The sequence below is a fragment of the Ambystoma mexicanum genome, chromosome 1q, assembly GCF_040938575.1.
Source record: "Ambystoma mexicanum isolate Mex_15411 chromosome 1q, UKY_AmexF1_1, whole genome shotgun sequence".
Taxonomy (NCBI): Eukaryota; Metazoa; Chordata; class Amphibia; order Caudata; family Ambystomatidae; genus Ambystoma; species Ambystoma mexicanum.
The window spans coordinates 454,089,814-454,105,316 of NC_090922.1; the positions used below are offsets into that span (position 1 = coordinate 454,089,814).

The following is a 15,503-nucleotide window of genomic DNA, read 5'->3' on the forward strand; positions in this document are numbered from 1 at the left end:
CAACCACTCACACCTGATTCTGGTTGACGCTCCCAGGAAGTATAAAAGTTGGAACATACGGCACACTCTGAGTGAACTAGTGAGGCTGGATGGTGCACAGAAACCAGAGGGAGAGAATTCGAGCTGGAGAGACCCTGGAAGGACTGGTGGAAGAAGGGTTGTCTGATTGCTGGACCTGTGAGTACAGGGGAGGCTGCAGTGTGCAGAGGGAACGCTACTTCCAGGGAGCCAAACCAGGGGCAGCTGGGATTACCTGGCGGTGCCCACACCAGAGCTCCTCCCCTGGGCAAAGCTGGCAAGCCCAGGCCTTGAGGGGCAGGTGGCAAGACCCTGAACACAAGTATTCCCTTGACTTCCTGCAACTCCCAAAACCGCCAGAGTACCAAAAAGGGGAGCTAGCGAAGAGGGAGCAAATTCAGAATAAAGGATTATGGGACTTGAAGTCCAAAGACATTTTGGTGAGAAAAGATGAACAAGATGGAATACGAGCAAGAGCCGAACTTCCGGGGAGAAGGCAAACCTACTGGAGCATAACCACGGACCGAGGAAAGAGAGCAAAGTGGAGAGAACCCCAGGAGGTCCACTCGGGAGGTTGTTGCCTCCAAAAGGCTGTGAAAGACATGTGGAGAAGTCCCAATCCCAGACAAGAAGATTGCATTGTGTTTCAAGGACGCCAGCGACCCTCCCAGGTGAATGGCAGAGTTGGAGAGGCGAGGCCAAGCTTGTGCTATTAACCTTGACTTGTGGATTAAAAACTGCAAAGACCCGAAAAAATGCACACAGCCAGTGAGTTGGCAAACAACATGAAAGACTGGTGTGTGTTAAGGAAAGATTGAAATTACAACAGCATATGGCACAATTGAAGGCTGCACATGTGTGGATGGACACAAAGGAAGGCAGACCTGTGATGAACTTTGAATTACTGATAGCTGTGAAACCAGCGATACTGAGTAGCGGTGTGGTCTGGCAAAAGGAAGTATCCCACTTGAAAGTCTCTCTGAATGGTGAAATGTTTTGTTATGAAGCGAAAAAGTGAATGAACAATAAAAAGTAAAGTGGTCAAAATTAACCCCGGGGAAAAAGAGGGGAGTAAAAAGGCGAAAGTTAAACTTTTGTGTTTATGATATAGAACTACCAAGACCAAGAGACTCTGGGGCAAATAACACAAGAGTGTGAGCCGAAGGGAAAGTGGAAGTAGTCCTGCAGAGGTCTATAGTAAAAGCAACGCACATTCGAAAGTCTTCAACATCAGAAAAAGGTCTGAGCCCGACTCAGGGAGACCGGAAGTGTGATAAGTTAGGGGAAGAGAATCTGTAAAGGATGTGAATTAAGCTTGGGGAAGGGAGTACATGGAAGTGTTGTGTTTGAAAAGTCAGAGCCTGACCTAGGGAGACCTACGTGAATGTTCTGCTTTGAAAGGTCCGAGCCCGACTGAGGGAGACCTACGTGAACATTTTGCTTTGAAAGGTCTTAGTCCGACTGACGGAAACCGGTGAGAACGTTTTGTTGAACTGTGTTTTGAAAGCTGGAAAAAGAGACTTTAACATGGAAGGCCAGGTAGATCTCGATCCATGTTTTGAACTGCCTTTATTTTGAGAACCTGAGCCAGGGTGTGTCATTCTGTCTACGAGGGCCGCCTTTCTCCGTGCTATCCAACGTGGGGAGGAGAATTGACTCAGTCACATTGATTCTTTATATTCTTGCACACTATTCCTTTTGCATACACATTTTCCCCACAGATATTTTGTTACACTAGCAGAAGGGCTGGTTATAGGTTTTGTTAGTATATGCCATCTTGTTTAGACAGACTCCACTAGGACTGTGTTATTTATTATTTGATGGTCGACTATGCTCCCATCCTAGACGTAGGGCAAGATAGGCATTCTTCCAACCCCTTTTCGAGAACTATAAAGGTTTTCCAAACATTTCTTTTGTGTCTGTCTTGTATGTTAACATTTTGAAAGCAAATCAGTATTGCATGTCTACATGAGGGTGAAGTAATTTCATAGGATGCTGCAGTTAGTGGTCTTCCTCAGAAGCTGCAGGGATCTGCGTGTACCTGAACGTTGCTGGTTTGAATCCTGTCGGCTCCACACAGCCTTTGGTATTTCTGAGAGTCATATAATAACAACCATTAGCAAGGCCTAGAGGCAGTTCCGTTTATAGGGTCTGCTATATACATTCTATTAGTTCTTCAATAATAATGAAAACTGCTTTTTTACTTAATGGCCACCAGAACTCATCCCTGACTTCAAAACGGTGGGCATTATAATTGGCACCTTCCTTAAGAGTAGTGGGATCTAGGGCTTCAGAAAGGTGGAGTGACTCAGATTAGCTGCCCAAATCTAGATGCTTTGGATCCACATGTGTCCAACACTGAAAAAAGTCACTGATCATCAAATCCTTAAAAATTTGCATTTGCAAAACTCAAAAAAACTGCAATCTACTATCCTGTCTAACATGTCATACTAGCATTCATCTGAGAAATAGATGTTTGCTGTCGGCATGCACTGTGCTACCAGAAATGACTTCTTGTTTCTAATGATGGATCATTGGAGTAGACCATAATGATGTTTGTGTTCCTGATTTGCTCTACAGTCCCTTCGACAAGTGCGTCTTAACGAGGTCTTGCTGGATTACTCCCGGGATGCAGCACTTGTAGTCATGTAAGTAGCCATGAATTGCTTGCCTCGTTAATATCACTCTCCCTTTGACTGCTGTTTGTACCCGTCAGTGTGCATGTACACACCCGTAAAATATGATGATGTGCCATATGCATCCTAATTTGGCCGGGGGGAACATTAAATCATGTGTTCCATCCAAGTTCCCTGAATGTCGGACAAAATGTTCTTTTGTCGGGGCACTACGAGCCCTAAAGGCGACGGGCACACAATGGATGTTTCTTGAGTACATTAGTAAGGTAGCTTCCAAAAAGAAATGTTTTTAATTACCTTGCAAGCTAATTCATAGCGTCCCATCGGCAATACCCTTTTCAAAGATGGAGCTTTTGACATGAAGTGGCTTTAAAGTTAAGGATCAGTCCAACCACCCTCCTCAATCGAGGGAGGGACAGATTCAGAAAGTTCCAGACCACTACAATAAATTATTAAATAAACTTTTGAAATATAATTCTGATTAAGACTAATGACATAAAGGTGAAAACATCAGATTTCAAGACTACCCAAATGTGGGCATTAAAATTCAAATAATACAATTCAAGTTACTGAATGCCTGTAGACTGACTATTCAACTATTGTATAACTAATTACACAATCATGTTCTAATTTCAGAGTTTACATTTTTCTCATTCCCCATTATTTTTTTCATTTCTTCCTTTATTTCCCTCATTACCTCATTCTACTATCCCCTGAAGAAGCACACACCTGAAACATGTGTAGACCAACGCTGAATCAGATTACGTTTTAATTCGTACTTTGATTACACTCTTATATTTTCTAGAATTGTTACTAGGGGATACTATTGCATCCCGCGGAAGGTAGAAATATAGTACTGTTGTACATTTGGTATAACATACCCAGACCATGAACTAATGGACAATATAGAATTAACTTTCTTCTTGAATACTATATAATTGACATACTCCATATTAATAGCACAACTGCAGCCACTTCTAGTTACCTTTGATAAGTTAGTCTGTTCAGATTTGAAATAGTTCCTGTTCCCTAATTTATTCTCATTGATTCCAAATCCTACCATTCATGAGTGATACACAGTAGACACAAGATATTTCACTAGTACTTCTAAAGACAATGGTAGACAGGCAGGATCACAGTCTTAGGTAGATCTGCTCAAAGGCCTCCAAAATATCCCCATTGTCTACCCTAACAATTTAGCTTGAGCATTCATGCACCCCACAGCCCCCGTGGGTATTTTGGCACTTTAAAGTCCTGCTCAAATGCCTGATTGTAGTTTGAGACTTCCCTGACTTTGGATGGTAGTCAAGAAGAGCCCTCTAAGTAACTCATTGTGATGTATCTCTTTCTTGCGAAGAATGACACCTTGCCAGCCAGTCAATCTGGTTTTCTGTCCCCTCCCTAAAGAATGTGATTCACTCTGCATCCAGCTACTTTGATTTTCCGCTCCCTCAGTTGCAACACTTGTGTTGTTTTGAAGTCAGTCACTAACTGTATTTTTTTTTTCATTGTACAACAATGTTTACAAGAGGAAGACATCAAAGCGACGTACGTCGCAAGGTCCACAGATCCTCTGTCACTTCCAATCATTCCTTACGCTGGTCTGCGTCGATACTAACTGTAATCTCCCTCAAGAAATGAATTGTGTAGCTTTCTGAATGCAGCCACTGATTTTCTGCTCCACTCGGAAAAGAAAAAAAAATGTGTGTCTTTGAACCCAGTTGATGTTGTTACACACCCTCAGAGAAAAACAAGTGTCTCAGTCTCTGAACTCAGTTTCTCATTGTCCGCATCCTAAAGGTAAAAAAAAACAAAACATGTGTCTTGATTTCTGGACCTAGCCACTAATCGTCTCCTCCATCAAGAAAAACATACATTTTTATTTATTTATTTGCATAAACTGTAGTGAACTCAGCCAAAAAAAGTGTGTCACTTTCCCAACTCAGCCACTAAGATCGTCTGGTCCTGATTAAAATGTCATATATCACTTTTACCCTTCAGTTTCTTGACTAATGAAAAGCCCCATATTATAATTGTACCTTACATCTAATCTAAAACTTATTCTAAAAGGAAACCTACTTTAATTTAATTTCTACTCTAAAATTATCTATTCTAAATTCTAAATTAGCAGTACTCTAAAGTAATCTCTCTCTACACAAGCATGAACACATACAGCACCGTCACCGTCCTGGCCCTCGGAACGCCATTCCCATGCAGACCCTGAATCTAAGAAACAGGTGCCTTTCACAGACGCCATTGCAAACTTACTCAAACCTCTTTTCCTTGAGCCTTGAAGGAAGTTTGAAAAGTTTGACTTAGTGGAACTCACTAAAATTTCAAGGATTCGAGCTTTGATAAAAACTAATTGAAGGAGCACTAACACCACGAATAATCATAGATTGCCCCAGGGGAATTTGGGTAATCCAGGAATATTTGCTGCCGTTAGGGGATTATGGAATCCTAGCGCAAAGTTTTGGTGAGTTTTGGCAGCTGGCAAAGGAGCCCACCTGCTCTTGATCGGCATGGTAGACATAGTTTTTCTGTGTCTACCGCAGGTTGAGCAAGTCTTTTAAAAAAAAAAGAAATTCTACATCCAACATGCCCCTTTACTCTGATGGGTCTAGCAAGCCCTCACAGAAAAGCTTATAAAGCACACTTATAATTGCTTATTTATAACGCTGCTGCTTAATACTCAGAGGTTTCTAAGCGTGGGCCTGGGGATCGAACCTGTGTCGCTCTGCGCCATCTAGCTTCCAAGGCGATCGCGTTGCCCCTGAGCTATCCTCCCGAGCTAAAGCTGGGAATATGTTTTCTGGTTTTAAGCATCTCCTTGGCAGTGGATGCACATTGTTTCTTTCTATGTCTAGAACAGGGCTTGGATGTTCGAATAAACCATCTCCCAAAATCTTTGAGTTGCATGGAGTATAGTCGAATAAGGTTTTCCCAGGACTAGTGACCGATATAAAGGTGGCTACATTCAGGCACAGATCCATCCAAAAGCAACTGCATGCAGGATATTCTGTGTACGATCGTTATTACATATTGTATTTTCTCCCCCATTTTAGAACCATGCCAGTTGGCAGAAAGGACAAATGCCCGAGTTCGCTCTACATGGCCTGGCTGGAAACTCTGTCCCAAGACCTGAGAGCGCCAGTGCTCTTGACACGAGGAAACCAAGAGAACGTTCTCACCTTCTACTGTCAGTAGTGCCTCATGATTCCGTGCAGTGTATGCCCGGTTTAATGTAAATTATGCCAGATCTGACCAATTACTAGGGTTTAAGTTATCATGACCTTCCTATGCTCTTTTTGTATATAAAGTATGGCAGTGGTGCATATATATATATATAAAATATATATTTTTGCTTCTCTTTGTGAGTTGTCTGTTAACTCCTGGGCTAAAATGCTAATGGGTGGATAAAGAAAGCACTCAACTGAAATTGAATGTAATAAGCACTTTGTATTCAATGCTACTGTGATCCAAGCAGAAATACTGCAAAAATGCTGTCTGTAAGGTCTGAATTTATAAAATGGCTTGTCCATAATGACAGTCCACCAAAGAATGGGGAATACCCCTGAGTGTTCAGCAATTCCTGGCTGCCGGAGTCTGGGAATGCAGTACGAAATGACTGGGTAAAGTGGCTACGTTTGACCCCTATTGCTGCAGTAGGCAACATGGGGCCTTTCAAAGACTTTTAGCAAAAGGGTGATACCACGGAAGGTGTTTTCTGGACCTTTTGACTCCAACTCTGAATGGTGGCACAACCGCCTTGTCAATAAGAGCAATTATTTATTCAAGGATTCTTTGTATATTCCCCAGTATTGATTGGCAGTTCAGAGTACATAGTACACGGGCAAATTCTAAAGCTCGTCCATGTTCGACCTCTCGCTCCATGTATATGGGCAACAATGCATTGATAAGGTTCTCTCCCCTTGGTGGAGGCACCTGCGCTAATGCGCTGCCCAACTAATATGTCCTATTCCCTTAACAGATTGGAGTCTTAATGGGGCAGCAGGGATTGCCTTCAGATGGCATCCTCTTTTGGCCGGTCTACTCTTCCAACTGAAGGGAATCGCAACTGTAGCACCACGTGGCTTAAGACAAGCCAATTGCGCATCAGTGTCTCTTTGCGCGTGCTCCAAATGCATAGCATGGAGCAAACCTTGGTCCCAGTCACTCATATCTGTGGCATAGTTCCCCTTCAGCCACATTGTGCATCCAGGCTTACATGTCTACAAGCAAACAACTCTTTTAAAGGGTGCCTGCACAGTAAATACACAACAAACCTTTACCAGAATAACTACAAACTTAGACAGAGATAAAGCCCTTTTTCAATATCACATTTTATTGCGAGCTGGGGACAGGTACCATATTGAGTGGAAAGCCTAATGAATGTTGGGACATTGTTGTCCATGTAAGCACTACAGACTAGTCTCATTCAATGTTTACGACAAGGATTCCCAGTGTCTCTACAGATGGTATCCTCAGTCCTTTGGTGAACTGCCTCAGAGAGCTTTGCATCCTAGGTTCCCTCATCACGTGTGTTGGATGAAATAGGCGTAGGACTTCTTTGTAATGCTTCCGCCTGTAGGGAAATCAGAATCTCTAAAGAGGTAGGGCTTGGAGACAGTATGATTTACCATGTAGGAACTCGTTTCTGATTCATGTTTCCTAGTTAATTGCTGCTGGGCAGAATTCTGGAATGTGGTTCGGTATTACTTTTTGACTCAATTATGATACCTTTGTACAGTGTACTGAATGTGTAAAAGAATTGCTAATTCTGATATAAAATACAAAACATGAAAGAAAAAACGTGTGTGACTTACATTTCTGTACATTTGTCTACTTCCTTGTTCGGCGGTTTCATTTATTTGACTGGTTCACTTTGCAGGTTTGATTTCGAGGATTGTTAGCAGGGGTGTTGCTAGGTCTAGAAAAGACCCAGGGCTACGCTGATGTCGGAACTGTCGGGACTGGGGGCTAGCTAGTCTTTTGGTTGTAGTTCCTGAGATTCTATCCAGGGCTACAACCAAAATACCTGGGGCTATAGCACCCTTAGCCCAACCTAGCAACGCCTCTGATTGTTAGGCTAGCAAGCACTGACTAATCCAACTGGTCCGGTTTTATTTAGTGCTGCCTTTAGCTATGCCTCACTACAGCCATCATGTGCCATCTGCAGCCTCATATGGATCACTGTACATCTGGTATACCTCTAAGGTGTTCCAGGTTCTGCCATTGTATGGCAGTGCTAGCCAGGTATGCCCATCTATAGCTGCATATGCCCATGTACAGCCTCTTATGCATAAGTACATCTCATATGCTAGATAAAGTCTTTCATACTAGATAACTGCCACACAAACACCCAGGCACACCCATCACATGTGAGAATGCAAGTTTATGCCCTCAATATAGAAGCCCACAGGACTACATTTCCTAGAATGCTCTTAGTATCTTAGTGCAGGGTTCCTGGCACCGCGCGACATCACATTGGGGCAAGTCACGCGCAAACCTTGTGATCTCACCACCACATGATAGTACACGCAAAGTACAATATGCAAAGGAAATAACGTGTATAAAGCATGCAATGCACACCATTCCAACGTCGGTCAGCCACAATGAATGCAGGAATACTGGGAGCCATCGTACACGGGCACAGAAGGAGGAGGAGGATGCAGAAACCCTGCATTTTCACAACACGCACCATGCTGTTTGGGATGCCAGACAACCAGGTGCATGCAAGGTACTCGTTCCCACCCTATGTCATTTTAGAACTGGTCGGAGAGTGGGAACAAGGCCTTGCATCCCCACCATCTGCTCCCATGTCCTCACCCCCCTGGAAAAGGTGCTGCTGGCAATCCATTTCATAGCCATAGGCTCCTTTCAGCGCACCACAGCCATTGTTGGTGGCATATCTCACCCCACACAATCCCACTTTCTCCACCCACTTTCTCCACCAGGTGTTGGCCTGCATAACATGACATGTCTGTGTGTTTGTGTAGGCACGTATACATGCCACGCACATTGCAGGAAAGGCAGAGAGTGCCAGGAGTTCTATGCACACTTCCGACGTGTACTTGGAGCCATTGATTGTACACATGTTGCGCTACACCACTCACTCCCCGATTGACGGAGCACATTTCCCGCAACCGGAAGCATTAGCATTCCATCAATGTGCAGGTCATCTGTGATGCAAATGGAGCCATCATCCACGTCAATACCAATTTTTCTGGAAGCACATATGACAGCTACATTTACCGCCAGTCACCACTCTACCGGGCCATGGCATCGGGAACCTTTGACAACACCTGGCTCATTGGTGAGTATCAACTGTTGGGCCCATGCATGCATTCATGTGACACGCTGAACGACAGACATGACAATATATATTTACACATTTGCAGGGGACAGTGTCTACCCGCTATCAAGATTCCTGATCATGCCATTCAGGAATCCTTCCACACCAGCTGAGGTAAGGTACAATGCAGCACATATAGCCACTAGGGACACAGTGGAGTGTACATTCCGGGTGCTCAAGTCACGTTTCTGCTCCCTCGACCATATGCCCCACCAGTAGTATGTAAAATCATTGTGGCAGCATGTGTCCTGCACAATGTTGCCACACAACATGGCATACCAGTCGATATACAGAAGGGTCATCACCCTCAGCCACAGGCACCACCCTTGCCCTTGGTTGGCCAAAGGGCACAGGGAGAGGCTGCACGCAATCAGCTTGTGCAAACATACTTCTCATGAAGATCAGGCCCTGTGGAGCACACACTTTGAAGCCAAATCCCTCGTGCCATTCAATGATGACTTGGGGTCAATCCTACATGCTCACAACATTGCCCTCAGCATGTGTGTCTGGGAGAAGCTAACTGTGCGTTGCCTTTGCCATAAAATCAATTGCAACAAATACTGACACAGTCATAGCAATTGTAAACAACAGTGTCCATGTTGCACACACCAAAGCACACAACACAAGCAACATAATCCACAACCACTTTCACATGGCCAACACCCACAATAGTGCCTACAGACCCCCAACAACACACAGGAGAACACAAGTGAGAAAGCACAGCACAAAAGAAAACATGCAACTAACACTTGTGTGGACTGCCCTGGCCAGCCTATGCATGCCTCACAACAATATATTGCTTGCACCCCATTACCTCACAACAATTATGCCCACAATGCACATATACATAAAAACAGTCATACAGAATGATACCATTTCCGGTTCACTACAAGAAAGATGCACATCTCACCTCACACCTTTCCCATGTGAGCCTGCTGCAGCTTCACCCTGGAATGTATCCTTCCTCTCCTCTGTGGGCTTACCAACCAGCCTACTTTGTTAACGTGTTGCATGCAGGCATCCAACAGCACTGTTCTATAGATTATCAGCAACCATCTTCCCATCGCAGAATGCCTCAGTATACAAAGACAACACAAGGTCAGAGCAGGTAACACATCCATGCACCCAATGACACTCCAACATGTGCCCCCCCCCGAGTGCCATGCAACAAATGCAAGCAATAACTCTCCAGCCACCCATCACCATGTGTCCCTGCATCCATGCAGCCGGACCTGCTCACCTCAGGCCAATGCAATTAAAACACCCCCCACAGTGACACCTTCCCCACCCACAACACCTGCACTGCCTGCCCCCCTGAGTGCCATGTAGTGAAGGACAAGGTCCCACTTACCGCTTGTTCTGGTGAGGGGTAATTGTGAACACTCAAATCCGGCTGGAGTTAGAATGACACTGAGACGACTGACTCCCAAATAGAGATCACTGAGAGATTGGGAACCCAGGATCCCCTTGGAAACACTCCCAATGCCACAATATGGCATCCCCTCATTAACTTGACATCAGGACAGTTCAGTAAAAACTGGCAGGGAGCCGATGATGGAATGTCCAAGACGACGGAATGCAAAATTCTTGTCAAATGCAGTGAAGACAGGATCTGGCAGAAGTCAGCTCGGTAAACAGGCATCATTCATAGAGGAAGGCAGGGCACAGAGGCAACTGGCATAAAAGAGACAAGCAGACAGAGAAAGGTATGAGAAACGGAGGGCAAGGATATTGGCACACAAAAGAGAGCAGGGAACAGCCGAGAGGAAGGGAAGGCCGAGGTCTGAGGGAATGGACTGAATGGGGACCAATGAGCTGAGAACTGAAGGGAGCTTTGAGATGCACTGAGCAGCTGCTAACAGGTAGCAAAATATCTCCTGGTGTATCGTGCATGATACATGTCCCCATGGCAAACAACAACACCAGGCCAATGACGTGTGCCTGGTGTCTGCGGTGAAGATGGCATCCCCCAAAGGGCCTGAAATGCTTTGCTGTGTGTGGATTTGTCTTGAGACAGCACCCTGAGAAGGCAAACACGCCATGAAAAGCTGAGTGAACAGGATGCCGTATGGCAGGCACGACACATCCAAAAACTGCAAGCAATCACTCACCAGACTTCCATTACCATGTGACCCTGCACCCATGCAGCTGGACCTGCTCGTCTCAGGATAACTCAACAATAAACACCCCACAGTGACAGCCTCGCTCACAACAATCAACCCACAGCCTGTGCCCCCCCAGATTGCCATGCACAAATGGCAAGCATAGACTCCCAGCCTACCATCACCATGTGTCCCCTCACCCCTCAAGCCGTATGGCTCACCACAGTCCATGGCAATAAAAAAATATCACACACTGTGCCAGACTCCCTGTCACCCACGACACTATATGTGCCCCCCTTAATGCCTTGAACTTACCTGCACAAGGTACCAACCTGTCTCACATCCACAGCATTCCACCTGAAAAAACATTCTAAGCTTGCAAAGACATGCATTGCTTTAAAGTAAAGAAACAGGACAACCTTCTCAACTCTCGTATTGAACAACGTAACCGTCATGGACGCCCCAGTGTCAACGTCCAGATGTCCAAATAACAGAGCGTGAGCAACTATCAATCTTACAACATCAAAACCCATTGACAGAACAATCACTGGCAGTGAAGCAAACAGATTTCAAGCACAGCATGACATCCACTCTGGCAACAGGTGTCAGTCAGCACAGGGATCCGAGCACAGGTCGGGCTATTGATTGCAGGCACAGACATTCTGCACAACCACTGCCAGGTGTCACGTGTGCCTTTGGGTCACCCATGGATGCAGGGGAGCAAAGGGACACCAAGTGAGGAGGTAAAGGTCTGGTGAGTGGAAGCACAAGTGTGGGAGCTGATGTGAAGGATGGCAGAGGGCAAGAGGGAGGCAGGACACAGAGTGATGAATGTGTAGCTGCAGAGTGAAGAGAGAGAGAGAGCGATAGGGGAATTGTGGTGTAAGGAGTAGTCTGGCTGGTGGGGAGAGGAGGAGAGAGATGGTGGCCATTACAGTGGGTGAGGGCAGAGAGAAGTGGGTGAAGAGAGGAAGACAGACAGAAACATAGGGAAAAAAGGCTGCATGGTCTGAGAGCCTGGAAGGCACATTGATGGGAAAAAGTGCATGTTGTGGGTGAAGAAGGACAATAGGGGTGAAGGAGAAGGGCAGACTGGAAAACAAAGGCCACCTCTGAAAGGGCAATCCTCAGCTCCTCATCACGAAAACATGCTCAACCCACCATGGTATGCAAACCAGAAAGATTCCCATGTCCACAACATCCATGCAAATAAGTCCCTTCAACCACAACTCCAGACTCTGCACCATCCCCCCCTGTTGGACACCACAGTAAATGGACATGACAACAATCCCCAGCTGTTTTCTCACCCTCCAACAGACCACACACCATTGAGGATACATTCCCAGGAAGGGGGCAGGGATCATAGGGTGCACTGGCAACACCTACAGGGACAACAGATGAACAGAAGCTGGGAGGAGTGGACGATGTACCACATGCATGTGCCCACAATGTACACACAGATACCATGCAGTCACTCACAGTGCAGGATTAGAAGAAAAACAAGTAATATAAAGAAAAGCCATGCAATACAGGAGAAGAGAACATACAGAAAACAAAAATGAACAAGTGACTTGAATGGGGAACACAGGTAAAGCCATTTGGAAGTCCACATGTGCAAACGAGTACAAACCTAGATTCACCAAGTGTGCCAAACCTGTCCTGTGGAGTCGATGGAGACAAATGGCCAGATCTGTGTTTCCAGAGGCAAGATAGCAAAAAAGGGCCAATATATCAGTAAACATGGTTTTGCCCTAAATGGTCAAGGTCCTAACACAAAAAAAGGGCAGAAGACGTCTGGGCATAAGTGCTATGCAACGCACTTCTCAGTCACCCTGTGGTCATAGGAGGAACTAAGAGCTATAACCATACAGAAGAACACAAGGGTAGAACACTTATGTATCTAAGACTATCTAGTGATGAACTAATACTAGGAAGCGCAGATGTGCCACTTATCTAAAAGTAGATAGGACGAGAAAAGAGAGATCTACACAATTTATGAACTTGGTAGCAATGATCTCACTAGCCTGGTGAGAAGATAGCCAATCATTCCCTCCTACATCACTTTCTTTCACTCACATCAATATAAGAGAAAAAACAAAAGAGAAATGCCTATGGCATATGGTCAGCAGTCTATTTCAGACTACAAACACTTTATAATCCTATAGACTTATTGAATTTTCCTAGTATCTCTCTAGTTTAAAAAGATTAGTGGTTGTATTACAACCATAGCCATCACTTACTAAAAATGAAGACAACAACTCTCAACTTGCTAGCGATGGTTGTTCTTAATCAACAGGAAGTTGAGAGTAATGGCTGCTCGGGTTTACTACAGAATTTCTAACCTCCTAGATGCAGCAACTACTGTCTACCGATTTCAGTGGTATAATGTAGATGAAACCAATTTCTTCAGGACAGTCTTCACAATTTCTCCAGTGACATGTTCCACTGAATAGCCAAGGAGGTGCTAAATAAGGTAAACATTACCACACCTCTGCCGCCATACATAAGAGAAGATCAAGGCGGAACCTGCAAAACTCAAAATAGTGCAGGGTTCACAGCTCTGTTGCAGGCCTAAACAAATTGGCAAAGGAACATGCATATAATTTAAGCATTTCCTCAAGGCACAACGTATTAAAAACACACACACCAAAAGCAGCCATCCTGTGGGGCTAAAATTATGTTTATAATGTTATCCATTTAGGCTAAATGCTGTTGCACCATCAGTGCAAACATACCCAATTTTCCAGAGGCAAGGCCATGAAGGGGAGCAGCCGAGGTCTTGTAGACCTGTGAATGGACGTATTTGTAAGATTTGGACTTGTAGCAGGGCAGGTCATGTGAGCAGATGATGGTGTGGAGTGGGCTCTGGCACAGGTTAAAGAGTAGTGTGGACAGGGAGTACACCTGCATGGCCCTGTAGATCACATGGTGCGGGGGGAGGAGAAGGGTGGGAGTGAGAAGACATCATAATGGTCAGTGAGGCAAGAGGTGAACAATCAAAAAGCAGAGTCCAGATGTACAGAGAATTCAGGACGTGAATGAGGATGTTGATGTAGAATGAAGTAAATACTGCCAATGGCTCAAGCATGATAAGTTCTGCACATTCCCATTATTTGGCTGTCTATTGTAGAATTGCAACCTGAAAAACAATGCACACACATGGATGTTCAAGGGTACATAGACACACATGCATGTAGACAAACACACATCTGCACTGACATTCACTATGACAAAATGATTACAGCCGCAGAAAATAAAATGTGTGAGAATGCATACAAAGATTGCGGTGACCACTAATACAGACATTACATGAATGACAGTGCTCAACCTTACCTGCTGACAGAGATGCCCTGATGCGATTCCCTCATCACCTCCACCAGAAACTGTACCTCCCAGTCACTGGATGAATCAGGATCACTGCAACAACATGGGACATTGTATGTCACCAGCCATAGTAGCAAATCATGCTTAATTCACATATGTTCAGTCTATTAACCCATGACTGCATGTCCAGTGCTTCACTCATTAATCCCTTGATAGGGCAACAGCACATCTTTCAAGGTCAGAAAAAAATTAAAACAGTCCATCCCGGACAGGGAAAAAAAACAATATAGGCGAAATGTGGGCAAAGTGGTTTGTGGCGTGTGACGTGTCCTTTTGGAAGTCAGCATTGCAAGAAAAACAAATTTTTGCACAGGGGTCATCTGTGCAATGTACAGTACTGTCCCTTTAAGGAGTCGTCTATAACATCACGAGCCTGCGCGAAGTGCGGGTGCAAGGTGTGAGCAAAGTGTTTTGTGTTTGGTGTGGCGTGTGGCATGTGGCCTGTCGAACTCCCTTCTACTCAGCTGGCATAAACAGTAAGATCCGGATTAGCAGGCTGAACTTCCTCATTACTTCTGAGTCTCTGAGTCCCCATTCCCAACTTTATTCATATTTTGTTGCTGCCTCAGTGAACTTGGTGAAAAGTGACCACAGTACCCATTTCCCCATTTCTCTTCGGATTGTTAATTGTTGACGTATATGACCTTTCCAAGCTTGACATATATTGATTATATTTGTGCCGAAGGCACCTGGAAGCAAACTTGTAAAGGCGCTGTGGTGCTAACCACTATTGCTAACATATGAGTGGCAAGCTGTTTTTGCCTCTGGCGGTTATCTCCTGTTCACTGTCGTTTTTCTTTGGTATCACTCATTGAGCGGTTTGCTCCGTTTGAGGAGACTGCGGGACTAGTTTCCTTTGAGCCTTATTCGGAGTTTGAGCCACAAACTATGACTTTCACAAGGCTATGGTGGCTCTCCTCAGATGTAAGATGCTGAATCAACGAGGGAACGTTGACTCTACACAAACGCCTACCTCACCTTTAGCTACAAATAACTTTGGGAGTGGCG

The 15,503-nt window shown here is 44.8% G+C and overlaps 1 protein-coding gene across 1 annotated transcript in view; it reads left to right on the forward strand.

The window, feature by feature from the left end:
- Positions 1-7,004, forward strand: part of SLC12A3 (solute carrier family 12 member 3) — a 480,556-nt gene extending 473,552 nt beyond the window's left edge. Inside the window, exons 25-26 of the mRNA XM_069640343.1 lie at positions 2,599-2,666; positions 5,720-7,004. Of these exons, the coding sequence (XP_069496444.1) occupies positions 2,599-2,666; positions 5,720-5,861 (210 nt within the window). The 3' untranslated portion in view covers positions 5,862-7,004. The remainder of the gene's footprint in view (positions 1-2,598; positions 2,667-5,719) is intronic.
- The last annotated feature ends 8,499 nt before the right edge of the window (positions 7,005-15,503 follow it).